Source organism: Erythrolamprus reginae, chromosome Z (assembly GCF_031021105.1).
Source record: "Erythrolamprus reginae isolate rEryReg1 chromosome Z, rEryReg1.hap1, whole genome shotgun sequence".
NCBI lineage: Eukaryota > Metazoa > Chordata > Lepidosauria > Squamata > Dipsadidae > Erythrolamprus > Erythrolamprus reginae.
Window position 1 is genome coordinate 111449689 of NC_091963.1, and position 15403 is coordinate 111465091.

Sequence of the window (15403 nt, forward strand, 5' to 3'; positions counted from 1 at the left end):
GCTACCCCACTGTGTCTCCCCCCCCCCATCTGGGCAGTAGCCGACCCCTGTCTGTGATTATATACTTCATATTGTAGTTAGCAATTCTATGGGCCATTTTTTGCTGTTTCTCAATCAATTTCCTGTAACTACCTTAATTTCAGAGGTAGGATTAACCAGTTCACTCCGGTTCAGAAGAACCAGTAGTTAACTTTTTGTGAAGTTGGCTGACTTTTTACACAGCTAATCCCACCACTGGCTTGCCAGGCCCCTTCCAGCCATTTCTTACCTTAACGCCTCCCCTGTCTTGGCTAGTGCCTAAAGTCTTGCCCGCCACATAGCTGCTGCTGTTCTCTGGCCCTTCTGCTCACTCAGTTGCCTCGACTACGTGGCCCCACAACCCACCCGCTTACCTGACTTCACCATCAGGTACCCGAAGCCCAGCGTTCTTGCTCACTTGCTTTCCATCACTGATTTCCATTCCTCCTTGCTCACCTAGATTAAACTCACCCAGCTGCCTTGGCCCGTTCCCACCGGCTCCAGTAGTAGAAGCCTTGAGGCAATGGTAAGCGTGGCTGTGCGCCCCTTCAGGAAAGTGGGGCTAGGAAGAGTGCTCGTCGCCAAAGCCTTCCATTTCTTTTGGTCTCCACCTCCTACCACTTATCTCACCTTCAGTTTCTATCACATCTCTTGTCCTCCACCTCATATCACCTTTGTTGGACACTGTCCTACCACCGCCACCACACTGCCACTGTCCTACCACCGCCATCACACTGCCACTGTCCTACCGTCACCACCGCACTGCCACTGTCCTACCGTCACCACCGTACTGCCACTGTCCTACCATCGCCACCGCACTGCCACTGTCCTACCGTCACCACCGCACTGCCACTGTCCTACCATCGCCACCGCACTGCCACTGCCCTACCATCGCCACCGCACTGCCACTGTCCTACCATCGCCACCGCACTGCCACTGTCCTACCATCGCCACCGCACTGCCACTGTCCTACCATCGCCACCGCACTGCCACTGTCCTACCATCGCCACCGCACTGCCACTGTCCTACCATTGCCACCGCACTGCCACTGTCCTACCATCGCCACCGCACTGCCACTGTCCTACCATCGCCACCGCACTGCCACTGTCCTACCATCGCCACCGCACTGTCCTACCATCGCCACCGCACTGCCCCTGCCACAGTTGCCACCTCATGGCTCGCCTGCTGACCCGACCAATGTCTCCCCAAATGACTGAAGTGCCCCCAGCACCAACAAGGACTGGAAGAAGCGACCACAAGACCATAGTGCCTCCCAGATGCACAACCTGCTATTCAGGCTCAGAGCATATTCTCTCTGCTGCAGTGCTTCCCAGACATGACTTACAGCTCCAAGTCCAAAGAGCAAGTTGTGAATTTCCCTAAGCAAATGAAGCACCAACAAAGGCCAGAAGTAGCTGACCACTGTTTTCTGCTGCAGTCTGTTGGTAGCAAGAGATACAGAAAAAGATGAAGCAGCCCCAGCTGCTTTTCTATGGCATAGTGCAGCAATGGATAACCTATGGCACCGATGCCACAGGTGGCACGCGGAGCCATAACTACTGTCACACAAGCCTTTGCCCTGGCTCAGCTCCAATATGCATGGGTGTGCCTGCTGGCTGATTTTTGGCTCACACAGAGGCATTTTTACCATCCCCTGGCTCCAGGGAAGCCTTTGGAGCCTAGGGAAGTGAAACACCAGTCTACTGGCCCACCAGAAGTTGGGAAACAACCGTTTCCGGCCTCCAGAGGGCCTCAGGGGGGAGGCAAGGGAAGCTGTTTTTGCCCTTCCCATTCATTGAATTATGGGCGTGGGCACTTGCTCATGTGCAATAGCTCACGCACATGCTCTTTTGGCACCTGAGCAAAAAAAAGGTTTGCCATCACTGGCATAGTGCTTCTCGGATATGGTTTACAGCTCTGAGTGCATAGCGGCAGGAAATGAGGGCTGCCTTGAGCATAAATGTACTGTGATAAGGATAGAATGCTGTTGCTGCGACTGAGGCAAGTACATGGGCACTTCGCTCCCGTACTAAGGCTTCAGCATCACCGCTGCCACTTCAGCTGCCGGAGCCACACCACAACAGCACCATTACCTTGCTCCGGCCAGCAAGGGCCTGCCTGCCCTACTCCTTGTACCACCCTTTATGGTGGAGATTTCCAGCCCCACCTAGAGCGAGTCTCCCTCTCCCGCCATCACCCTTACTTTCTTAGGTAGGAGGAGAAGGTGAGGGGAATGGCCAGCCAGCACTTCACTCCTGCACTAAGGCTTCGGCCGCTGTCACTTTGGTCCACCTATGCCACCCCACCTGGCCTGAGTGATGATGAGTTGGCCATGCCCATTCATAACATGACACCCCCACCAACCATGCTTACCCAACCAGAGAACCAGTTATTAAATTATTTGAATCCCACCACTGCTTACGTTCCTATTCTATCTTCAATGATCATTGGAAGATATGTCCATTCTGTTATTAAATGTTCAGGAATCTTTCAAAAGACCAGTACGCCTGACAGAATAAAAATGACTGCCATTTAATTAAAACTGGGAAATATGTGTCTTTGGTTCAATCAAAAATGAGCACCCTTTGGTTCAATCAAAAATTAGCAGAAGTTCTGCTGCTTCTGCTAATACATTCATTTGGGATAAAACTAGAGCAATATTTATTTCCAAATTTAAATGAAAAAGCAATTTTATCTATTCAAATGCAACGTGGCATATAGATAGTTCTCACTTACAACCATTTGTTTAGTGATCATTCAAAGTTAGAACACCACTGAAAAAATGGCTTATAACCAATTTTGGTTTATGACATTTTCCACAGTCATGTGATCAAAATTCAATCCAAAAGTCAATTTGGCAATCGACATGTATTTATGACAGTTACAGCATCTCAGGATCTTGTGACACTTTTTGTGACCTTCCCACAAGCAAAGTGAACAGAGAAGGCAGGTTCATTTTATAACTAATTTAATAACTGCAGTGATTCACTTAACTGTGCCAGAAAGTATTTTTTAGTTAATATTTTTGAAAAACCGTGACCACTGTATTCTCAAATTTGGGATATTTAAGAATTGACTGAATGAAAACCTGCTCATTTGGTCAGATTTTAGGTGCTGCCTGTGGTTTTCAATGTTCAGTTTATTTCTAACATATTCCTAACTTGAACATAGAGCTGATCATATTTGATGGCTCAAAGGTCTACAAAAGACCATGTGGTGTTGCTGAATTCACTACAAAAGGTATAAACTGAAGTTTTGGTCAATTTTTTGCACTTGAGGGGATTAGTTTTGGGATAGGAGACAAAGACAAAAGTTCAGGCCCAAAATACATAAATGAGATTTGGTCTGTTTGCCATTGGATTTGGGAAGTGTCAGAATTTCTGGGAGACAATATGAATAGTAGAGATTGCCTCTGCTTGCTTTAAAAACTAAATAATGCCTGGTGTGGATCTCTCTAGATAGGAAGAGAAATATACTGTATATGGTAGTATATGCCATATACTACATATAGACGGTATAGATTAATGAAAGTTTGCCTTAAATTGTTTTGGCAAAAGATTGCCAAAATCCACACATTTCTCTAAAACCAGGACAAGGGTGTGTATATTTTTTATTTTAAAACTTGGCATGTCAAAAAAATGAAAAATAAAAATAATGCTTAAGCACAAATTAAGTTTTTGTGTATGTATGTTTTGAACTGTACACTATTATAACTAAATGACAGACAACAGATGTCTACTCAAAACTTTTCAAATGTTATACTTTCTGCTTAAATATGACTATAGAGGATGGTGATCAGTACTGGTTATCAATTATTTTAATGTATTGTTTTTCTACTCTTTTTTCCCACTCTAAGGACAAAGTGCTTCCCAGTATGGAGCAGTGAATTCTGGGAATTTGCTCCAATGCCATCCCTGTCCTGAAGGATGCAGAGCCTGTGTTGATGGCAAACCATGTTTGATCCAGGAAGATTGGTCTCTACGGGCTATTGTTCTCGCTTTCCAGGCCTTTTGTATGCTGACAGTTTTCTTCAACATGTTAATTTCTTACCATTATAGGAAGAGCAAGGTACGGGCCACGGTGAGCAGTAGAACAGAAACTGAGCTTATAAAATGGTTGTCCTGCTCTCTTATTTGCCTTCCCCCCCCCCAAAAAAAAAGTACCACCAACATTGATTTCAAAGCACCATCATTTCACATTCATTTCTCTTTTCCCAGAGGATTCGGGCTTCAGGAGTTATTCTTCTGGAGACAATACTCTTTGGCTCCCTCCTGCTCTATTTTCCCGTGAGTATCTGAATTGGACCTAAGGGGGTTCAGTTATCTGAGGTACATGAATAGTACTGGGCCATCAAGAATAAGGCTTGCTTTACTATCTCAGTGTGGGTTACTACTGGGAAAGAAAACTAATTTTCAGTGCCCTGGCTCACAGGAAGGAGAATGGAAAAGAGTTGCGCTCTCAACATATTGCTGTCCAAAGGAAGACATGAATTGTATGTTGGGCGAGCCAAAGTAGAAATGTGTGCTTGAAATGGCATCTTCTGACAGTAGAACAAGAATCTGAGGAGAGGCAAAGGGAAGCCCCATAACATTAGGCAGCATTCTAAAAAACATATTGGGGAAACTACAGTCTGCAGTCTAAAAAACATATTGGGGAAACTACAGTCTGCAGTCTAAAAAACATATTGGGGAAACTACAGTCTGCAGTCTAAAAAACATATTGGGGAAACTACAGTCTGCAGTCTAAAAAACATATTGGGGAAACTACAGTCTGCAGTCTAAAAAACATATTGGGGAAACTACAGTCTGCAGTCTAAAAAACATATTGGGGAAACTACAGTCTTCAGTCTAAAAAACACATTGGGGAAACTACAGTCTGCAGTCTAAAAAACACATTGGGAAAACTACAGTCAGCAGTCTAAAAAACATTGGGGAAACTACAGTCTGCAGTCTAAAAAAAATATTGGGGAAACTACAGTCAGTAGTCTAAAAAACATATTGGGGAAACTACTATATTTTTAGCAAAGGCACGCAATGCTGAGTGCCAGTTTGGTTTAACTGCTGAAGCTTGAAATTGGGAAATAAATTGATTGATTGATTGATTGATTGATTGATTGATTGATTGAACTATAGAGGTGCAGATGACAGTCTCAATAATTCCTCTGTAGAACTGTATCATCAGCTCCTAAACATTACATTTAAAAACAACAAGGCTAATTAGAATAATCTGCTTTGTGTGAAAGCCCTGAGACATCTGATTAATCAATAGCTCAAGGACAGAAAGCTAAGTTGTGAGGCTTGATTCATATTTTGCTTTAGTCTATAGTTCAGTGCAAAACCAAAGAATTGAATTTATTTAATCAACCATGATCAATTAACCTGCTAGTGTATTGTACAAAGGCAGCCTGATTCAGACTCAAGACTAAATTTAAGTTTCCCTTCCCTTTCTTCCCCCAATCCAGAGCCCTTCTGAGAAAGGAAACCTGGTCTACCTATCACTATATTTGCTTTTCCTTCTGATGCAGGTCTTTATCTTGTACTTCAAGCCAAGTATCTTCCGCTGCATTGTCCTGCGATGGGTACGCACGCTGGGTTTTGCCATTGTTTATGGAACAATCACTCTTAAACTATATAGGTGAGACTTTTGCATGAAGTTGGATGAAATAAAGGGATTGAACCTTGGACTTATTTTCTTAAGTCAGTGATTAGAATGAATACTGGCAGCTGAATCCCTCTTTTGTTCAATCCCTCTAAATCCAGTGATCCATTTAATCCAGTACATTGGCTCCACATTGGAGAGAGAAGTGCCAGAAAAACTTCTCAGATAAATTATATTATGCGCTTAACCTGATTTGATACCATTTTGACTTTTTTTAACCATTTTTTCCAGAGTCTCCTGAGTACTGTAATTGTCCCTGAAGAGCAAATTATTATATATATAAATCCCAATCATTTTTCCTGAAGTCAGGCATTATTAAATGTTAGTTTAATACAGTCTATAATCTCTTAATGTCCATCTTTTATTTATTGCTATTTTTAGGGTTGTTTTTTCCTGTGTTTATTTTAATTTTGTTTATTAATGTTCTTTTCCACCAGAAGGATTCACAATAGTATCTGGATTAATCAAAAGACTATTTCAAAAAACGAAGAGCAAAATTTTTAAAAAGATTGGTGGGGTGAAAAAAGAAAATTCCTTTATTAACTGTTAACAATTAAAGCCAACTTTCAATAACTAAACCAGTAACTAGTAGCAAGTCATTGCATAAACTCTTTAGAGATATTTGATTGCGTAGGTCCCCCAATTCCTTCATGTATTTGAACACTATAAACCATTCTCATTTTTCCAAGAAACAACGAGGATGGTTCTTGTTTAGATCAGGTCACTTTTGTTTTCTCTGTCCCACAGGTTATTAAAGGTCTTTCTGTCTCACACGGCTCAGCGAATCCATTACATGACCAGTGGGCGAGTGCTAAAGAAACTGGCATTGATTCTGCTGTTGGTCCTTTGGTTTTTGGCTGCATGGACAGTTGGGATGCTGGAGAATATTGAGAAGAACATGCCACTGGTAGTCCTTTCACAAACTCCCAGGGGCCTCCAGTTTTACATCTGTGATCAAGACCGATGGGATTACATGATGGCTGTGGGTGAGGGTCTCATACTTTGCCAGGTGACAGGAAAGGAGAAAGAATTTTTATCATGTTCTATAGAAATAATAATTAACCCTGGTTTTTTCTTTGTACAGTCTCTGTTGCCATGATGGTGGCAGGCGTGCCGGAGGTGGCATGCAGGGCCACCTTTAAAGGCATGCAAGCCATCACCCGTTGTTGTTCCAAGTTCTGGTGCACCACCCAGCTGGTCGTCACATATGCGGGAATGCCGGAAACCAGGAGAGGAGCTGTCCAGGGTGTATGCATGTGCCGGGAAGATGATATTCCGGAATATTATTTTTCCAGCACACGCATGCACCCATAGCGGCTGCTCTTCCGGTCTCTGGAGCATGCATGCAAACTGGCCTGTTGGTCTTCACGCGCACATGCATGCCAGAAACCGGAAGATAATCTTTCCAGTACACCCATGTGCCCCTAGCAGCTGCACTTTCAGTTTCTGGTATGCGTGCTGAAAAGATTTGCCAATGCTGCTCTACTGCATATTTTTCTTTTTTTCATCTTACCCTTGGCCTCTACTTTCCTAAAGTCATCACCCATTGATTCCGCATCTACTTCTGTTTCTCAGAATAAGCGTACAGTGGTACCTCTACCTAAGAACGCCCCTACTTAAGAACTTTTCTACATAACAACCAGGTGTTCAAGATTTTTTTGGCTCTTCTCAAGAACTATTTTCTACTTAAGAACCGGAGCCCGGAAAAATTTCCCAGGAAATTTGAGAGCGGCGCGAAGGCCCAGCTAGTTTCCTGCCATTCCCCCTGGGTTTCTCTCTGGCGCAGTGTATGGGAGACAGCCTTGTGCAGGGTGTATGGAAGGTGCGTGCTCCTCCTCACCATCTCAGAGTCCCTCTTTTTTTTTTTAAGCCTTAAAGTTTTGAATTTTTTGGATTCCCCTTACCTCACCATCTTCTGTCCTCCTCCTCCTCTTCTTCCTTCTCCTCCTCCTCCTCCCACCCAAATTCCAAGCTTTTATTTCTTTCCTAATGGGTTTGCATGCATTATTTGCTTTTACATTGATTCCTATGGGAAAAATTGCTTCTACTTACAAACTTTTCTACTTAAGAACCTGGTCACACAACGAATTAAGTTCTTAAGTAGAGGTACCACTGTAGTGCCAAAAGTTAACACTGATGTCATTATTCTTCCTAAATATCCTCTCAACCTTGAACAATTATTCTCTTCCATCTTTCCCCATTTATCCTATTCCTTTCCTCTCTTTTTCTTCCATTATCCATAATGCCTGTTTTGTTTTCAATGTTTTGCTTCTATTATTTACTGCAGCAATAAATAGCAATAGCTTTGAGTTGCCACCGAGATGGTTATGAATAGTTATGCGACTGCAGACACTAGTAGAAGAATAATTTGTTCATGCTTCAGTGGTATAGAACTTCAATTCTAGTTTATGAAATACCACATGATGAGTTAAATGGGAGTATTGTACCTCTGGATCTGCAACTGAGTGTTCCTTCTTATAGTTTTATTAACTTCCAAACATTTCAGGTCCGAAATGAGTCTATCAATGGAATCATGGGAAATATTTTCCTAACAAATTTTGAATATAGCATTTAGCATTTAGATTTATATACCGCTTCACAGTGCTTTATAGTGCTCTCTAAGCGGTTTACAGACAGTAAGCATATTGCCCCCAACAATCCGGGTCCTCATTTTACTGACTTTGGAAAGATGTCAACCTTGAGCCTACTGAGATTCGATCTGCCAAACTGCCGGCAGCATATGATCAGCGGAAGTAGCTAGCAATACTGCACTCTAACCACTGCATCACCAAAGCTCTTATATGATCATCTCTCTCTCTCTCTCTCTCTCTTCCTTCCTTCCCTTTTCTTTCTCTTTCTTTCCCCATCCTTCCATCCAATACGCCATCTAGAGGCAGAGGACAAGATTACAGAAAGCTATGGGAAGAATAATGCCATATTTCTGCTTATCTTTGTATTTCTTTTTGTCTAGCTGAAATGTTATTTTTGTTTTGGGGAAGTTTTCTCTGCTATACTTCTCGAACAATCCCTTCTGCTTTCCATGAACCTCGCTACATGTGCATTGCTGTCCACAATGAGCTGATAACTTCCACTGCTTTTCATGTTATGAGGTAAGAGGAAAAAAGAGTTTTCAAAGGACGGGCTTAAGGCAATAATACAGTAGTCTCTCGCTATACCGCGCTTCACCTACTGCGGCTTCACTTCATCGCGGGTTTCTGAGGAAGTCGATCGGCAGATTTAAACAGCCCGCCGAACTCGATCGGCAGGTTTTTTAAAAATATATATATATCTAAAATTGTAAATACTGTATTTAAATACTGCATCTAAAATAAATACTGTGTGGGAAGGGTTTATAAACACTTAAAACAATGAAAACTTACCAAACAATTACAATATAAATACTTAAATAAGTACCATCAGTCGATAAATTCCCCATCGCGGATTTCACCTATCGCGGCCAGGTCTGGAATGTAACACCAGCGATAGGTGAGGGACTACTGTATTTTGAAATGCTACCTGATTGGCAGGAGCTATAAGACTAAACACTAGCCACAAAAGTCCTTGATAAGTTGTGTCTACCAAAGTATAAATAGATGTCTCTAGCCAAGAACTACTGCAAGCTCCATCTGTAACCAAAGTGATAAAAGTATCTGTTTACATTGTAGGGCATTGCATTTTTATTATTGCAAATGAAGGATCTGGAAATATCTGTAAACAGCACATTTAACAATGTAATATGACATAAATGCTAATACAAACAGAAAGAAATATAGATAATGCTTTGAAAAATATATTATAAACAACGCAGAAGTTGCTGTGAAAAACCACATGAAAAACTTCTTTGATATCCAAAAAGGTGGCAATAAAATCTGCTGTTTTGTTTATGTTGGATAAGAACATAACATGTTTATCTATGCATTCACCACAATAATTTATTGTTACAAATCTCACATGGAAATGCACAAGGGAAAGAATAAAATGGAGCAATAAAATACAACCAAAGGGATGCTGGAAATATTTAAGCTTAAACTACTGAATTATTAAACTAGATTTGCAAAGAGGTAAAAACGTAATTAAAAATAAATTATGAAATAAAATGTGCATGCATGTTATATTTTATTTTATAATTATGTATTTTACATAATTTGCAAAGTAAGTTAATTCAATAGTTTTGCAGTATACACATAAACACACACATATTTTGTATAATGCCTTGTCTGTTTCTAGTTAGAGTGAAAAATAATTATCTACTTTTACTATCTCTGTACTAAATGATACATGCTCTGTAACAGAATTTGACAGCATTAAAAGCAATATGTTTTAATAGTTGGCAAAAAGAAATGAAAAGTTGAATCTGCTTTGAATGCCTGGGCTCTTACTCAGAATTTTAGTGACAAACATTGATTAGGGATGATTAGGAAACTGGAGACTAAACCACATGAAGGAATTGGATATTTCTAGTTTAATTAAAAGAAGGACATGGTAGCAGTATTGAATATCTAAAGTTGCTGCCACAAAGAAGTCAGCCTATTCTTCAAAGCACCTGAAGGCAGGATAAGAAGCAATGGATGGAAACTAATCAAGGAAAGAACCGACTTAGAACTTGGGAGAAATTTCATGATAGTTGAAACAATTAATCACTGGAATGATTTGCCTCCAGAAGTTGTGAATGCTTCAAAACTGGAGATTTTAAAGAAGAGACTAGACAACTGTCTAAAATGGTATAGGATTTCCTGCCTGACCGGGGTGGTGATGGTGGAACTACCATATTTCCAGTGTCGCTTCTATGTTATTCTGTTATTCTAATTCTGTTATTGTCAATTATTCAACAGCACAGTAGCACATAGCCGCATAAGCAGATATCTGCACATTGTGCAGTTCCCTTTTCTTAAAATTCTTAATTATACAAATATATGGAACATTCAAACCTCTAATTTGAGGAATGATTGGGTGAAACATAGCTTAATATCTTTTAGTGGACAATCAATTAAATATGAGCCAGCATGTGTAGCGGCAGCCTATTGCTGCCAATGCAATTCTAAAATGCATTAACAGAGGGACAGAATCAAGATTACGTGAGCTATTAATACCACTCTATAAAGCCTTAGTAAGGCCAAACTTAGAAAACTGCATCCACTTTTGATCACCACACTATAAAAATGATGTTGAGACTCTAATAACAGTGCAGAGAAGAGCAATAAGGATGATTAGGGAACTGGAGACTAAAATGTATGAAGAACATTGCAAGAACTGGGCATGGCTAGTTTAGTGAAGCCACAATCATCCCTATCTTCAAAAAGGATATCCAAGTAACATTGAAAATTACAGACCAATCTCTTTAGGTTGCATCACCTGCCAAGTCATGGAATCAATCATAAACCAATCCGTTATACTCCACTTAGCAACTAATAACCTATTCTCCAACAAACAATTTGGTTTCAGGAAAAAATTATCCCATAATCTCTTACACTGCAAAAACATATGGACCACTTCATCAAGGTAAAGCAACAGACTCAATTTACATAGACTTTTGTAAAGCCTTTGATTCAGTAATACACAACAAACTACTTCTGAAACTAAAATCCCATGGCATCTCTGAACCTCTACATGATTGGATAACTGTATTCCTATATAACAGACAACAATTGGTCAAAATAGGAAGTGCCATATCAAATCCTGCTCCTGTCAACTGTGTTCTAGGACCAACAATCTTGATACTCTACATAAATGATCTTTGTGATCATATTATATGCAACTGTGTTCTCTTTGCTGATGATGTTAAATTATTTAACACCACTGACATTGCTGCTACCATTCCAAAGAACTTGATCATATAGGACAATGGTCAAACAACTGGCAACTTTAAATCTCAACCAACAAATGCGCTGTCTTACACATTGGCAAAAAGAATCAGAATACAAAATACAAACTTGGAGAAAACAAACTTGTAGATGACCCTCACTCTGTCAAAGACCTTGGAGTACTCATATGCAACGACCTAAGTGCTAGAGCTCACTGTAACAACATTGCCAAAAAAGGCACCAAGAGTTGTTAAGATAATCTTCTTTTCTGGCAATATTACACTACTAACCAGAGCTTACAAAACATTTGTTAGACCTATTCTGGAATACAGCTCACCTGTCTGGAACCCCCATTGCATATCAGACATTAATACAATCGAGAGAGTCCAGAAATATTTCACAAGAAGAGTCCTTCACTCCTCCGTTCGCAACAAAATACCTTATTCCACCAGATTTGAAATACTGGGATTAGACAATTTGCAACTACGTCACTTCCGATCTGATCTAAATGTAGTTCATAAAATCATATGCCAGAATGTCCTTCCTGTTAATGACTACTTCACTTTAAACCACAGCGCATAATAGATTCAAATGTAAATAATAGCACATAATAGATTCAAACGTAAACCATTCCAAACTCAACTGCAGAAAATACGACTTCAGCAATAGAGTGATCAATGCCTGGAATGCACTACCTGACTCTGTGGTTTCTTCCTCCAACCCCAAAAACTTTAACCTTAGACTATCTATAGTCGACCTCTCCCCTTTCCTAACAGGTCTGTAAGGGGCATACATAAGTGCACCACTATGCCTACTGTCCCTCTCCTGCTGTCCTCTTTATCATTACTTTCTACTTAGATGAAGGAGAGAATCAACTTAGAAGTAAGGAGAAATATTCTGAAAATGAGAACAATTGACTGATACTTGCCTTCAGAGGTTATGGGAGCTTCATTACTGGAAGCTTTCAAAAAGAGATTGGACAGCCATCTGTCAGAAATGGTATAGGGTTGAAATGTCTTTGAATATTAGTAGCTTGTATTGGCAGTTATGTTGTTGGTCTGAGCTCTGAGTTTGGTAATTTGGTTGCAAACGTTTCGTCCCCATTTGGGGAGACATCTTCAGTGCGCTTTGGATTGGGTTTCAACAAGAAATGAAGACATGTCCTTTGCAACCAAATTGCCAAGCTCGGCAATTTGGTATAGAGCTCATGCTTGAGCATGGGGTTGGATTAGATCAGAGGTCCCCAACCGCCGGTCCGCGGACCAGCACCGGGCCGTTGGGGGTTTTCAGCCAGTCCGCGGCGCCAGGGCCCCCTCGGCCTTTCCGCACCACCAGCGGCGCTCCCCCCGCCAGCCAGCCAAGCCCCGCGCCCGCCGGAACCGGCTCCTCGCTCTCCCCCCGCCGCCCGCCGCGTTTGCAGGAGGTGGGGAGGGTCGGGCGGCCCGCCAAGGCCAGGAGGGACGCCGCTGCCCCCCCTTCCCTCTCTCCGCCCGCCACTGCGCCTCCTTGACGCCGAGAGGAAATGCCGGCAAAGGCTTTTCTCAGCGGAGGTCTTCAATGTCGGGGGCGCACGGGCGGTTGCACGCGCTCCCTATCTCCCTGCTAGCCCACTCGGAGTATTCAAAATAAGAAAAACCTTTGCCGGCGAAGGCTTTTCTTATTTTGAATATTCCGAGTGGGCTAGCAGGGAGATAGGGAGCGCGTGCAACCGCCTGTGCGCCCCCGACATTGAATATCACCTTCGCCAGCCCCACCTCTCCTGCAAACCCCCTTGCTGAGAGCCCGGGGCGAAAGTGCTCTCGCAAAGGTGAGGCGGGCAGGGCGTGCGCGCGTCACCGCTGAGAAGAACGGAGAACGAGAGTGAGTGATAGCAACAGACAGCAAGATAGAGAGAAAGTGAGAAAGAGAGAGTGAGAGAAAGGGGGGAGAAAGAGATAGCAAGAGAGAGAACAAGAGAGAGAAAGAGCGTGAGAAAGAAAACAAGAAAGAGTGAGAGAGAGAGAAAGCAAAAGAGACAGAAAGAAAACAAGAGAGAGAAAGTGAGAAGAAGAGAGAGAAAGAGGGGGAGAGAGAGAGAAAGAGAGGGAGAGGGAGAAAGAGAGAGGGAGAGGGGGGAGAGATAGCAAGAGAGGGAGAGAGAGAAAGAGAGAGGGAAAGGGGGGAGAGATAGCAAGAGAGGGAGAGAGAGAAAGAGAGAGGGAAAGGGGAGAGAGGGGGGAGAGAAAGAGAGAGGGAGAGAGAGAGGAGATAAAGGAAGAGGAGAGAGAGAAAGGAAGAGAAAGAAAGAAAGAGGGATAGAAAGAGAGAGAGAGTGAGAGATGCTCAGTGAGCCTTTCTTTGAAGTTGCCTTTCTTTCTTTCTTTCTTTCTCTTTCTTGCTTTCTTTCTTGCTCTTTTTCTTTCTCTCTTTTACCTTCCCTTCCTCTATTTCTTCTTTTCTTTCTCCTTCCTACCTTCTTCCCTTACTCTCCCCTTTCATAAGTTTCCTTGCTTCCTTCCTCTGTTCCTGTCCCTTCCCCCCTTCTTTCTTTCTTTCCTTCCTTCCTTTCCTCCCTCCATTTCTTGCTTTCCTTTTCCTTCCTCCCTTCTTTCCTCCCTCATTCCCTTCTTTCACTCCTTCCTCTCTTACTCTCCCCTTTCACACCTTTCCTTGCTTCCTTTGCACCCTTCTTCTGTTCCTGTCCCTTCCCTCTTTCCTTCCTTCCTTCCCACCCTCCGTCCATTCATTCACCCATTCCTCTCTTGATCGCCCCTTTTACGGCGCCGCTGACAGCTAGCTCCCCCACCACCACCGGGCCATGGAAAACTGGTCTAGCTTAAAGCCGGTCCCTGGTGCAAAAAAGGTTGGGGACCTCTGGATTAGATGACCAAAAAGGTCCGTTCCAACTGATATTCTATTTTAAAATACTGGTAATAGAAAGAATCTGAGAATCTTGGACACAGAGAAAGAACATTAATTTAAAAATTAATGCCCCAAATAATCATTTATTCAGAATGTTGTTTGTAAAACTTTCTTTTCAGTAGGCACATTATTAATATCATCTTTTTTCAGTTCTTTCAGTTTTTAATTTGGCCAAGCTGATTTTTCAAGAAGGACAACAAAGAGAAACTTTTGTTTAAAGAAAAACAAAAAACATCTGTTGGCAAATTCAGTGAGCTTTTATCATACCTACCAAGAGAGGGAGAGGCATTATAAAGATTGTGACAATCCTGCATGTGAAGCGCTTATCTAATGTTATGGAATTAAAACTTGAAAGAAAAGAGGCCCCAGTGGAAATTGAGAGATATGCTAGTCTGGACTCTGTAGGGGGGAGGAAGCCTGTGAAGTCAAACACTTACCGTAGTTCTATATCAGGAGAAAACAGGTGAAATTGAGCAAGATTCCTATGTTCAGGGGAGGAACATAAAGGAACATCTTGACCTGAGTCACAGAGCTTCTTTTGTTTTTTGTGCCTGACTCTGAAGACCAAATATTAAATTCTATCAAAACAAGCACTAGAATTCTGGGTGATAATTATGCCTGTTTTTATCTCCCCCCCCCCCTTCAAACTATACTGGCATCATTGATTCAAGAAATACATGTGCTACATCACTAATTCTTCCAACCATTTTCTATCTCCAGTGCATTTTACTATGCCATCTTCTCTATTTCTCTCTTCAGATTTTTAATGGTTCCTTCCTTGCATCCTGACTGGACACTACTACTATTCTTCATCCATACTCATGTCACTACTACAATGACACTTGCACTTATTTTCATCCCAAAGGTAGGATAAATCTTTACAAAAAGTAAGCAAAAAGGTTCTATTCTCTCTTCCACCCCACAAATTTGAATCAGAAATCAGGCTTAAGATGTCATAACACTGCCGTTCATTTTCTGTTTTCTATTTTGTCTTGTTGTTAGGAAATGTGGTTTTCAGGAAGAAA

General features: G+C 41.9%; 1 protein-coding gene across 1 annotated transcript in view; it reads left to right on the plus strand.

The window, feature by feature from the left end:
- Positions 1–15403, plus strand: part of GPR179 (G protein-coupled receptor 179) — a 45659-nt gene that overhangs the window by 19417 nt on the left and 10839 nt on the right. Inside the window, exons 4-9 of the mRNA XM_070726512.1 lie at positions 3875–4086; positions 4236–4304; positions 5543–5652; positions 6424–6662; positions 8648–8786; positions 15138–15243. Of these exons, the coding sequence (XP_070582613.1) occupies positions 3875–4086; positions 4236–4304; positions 5543–5652; positions 6424–6662; positions 8648–8786; positions 15138–15243 (875 nt within the window). The remainder of the gene's footprint in view (positions 1–3874; positions 4087–4235; positions 4305–5542; positions 5653–6423; positions 6663–8647; positions 8787–15137; positions 15244–15403) is intronic.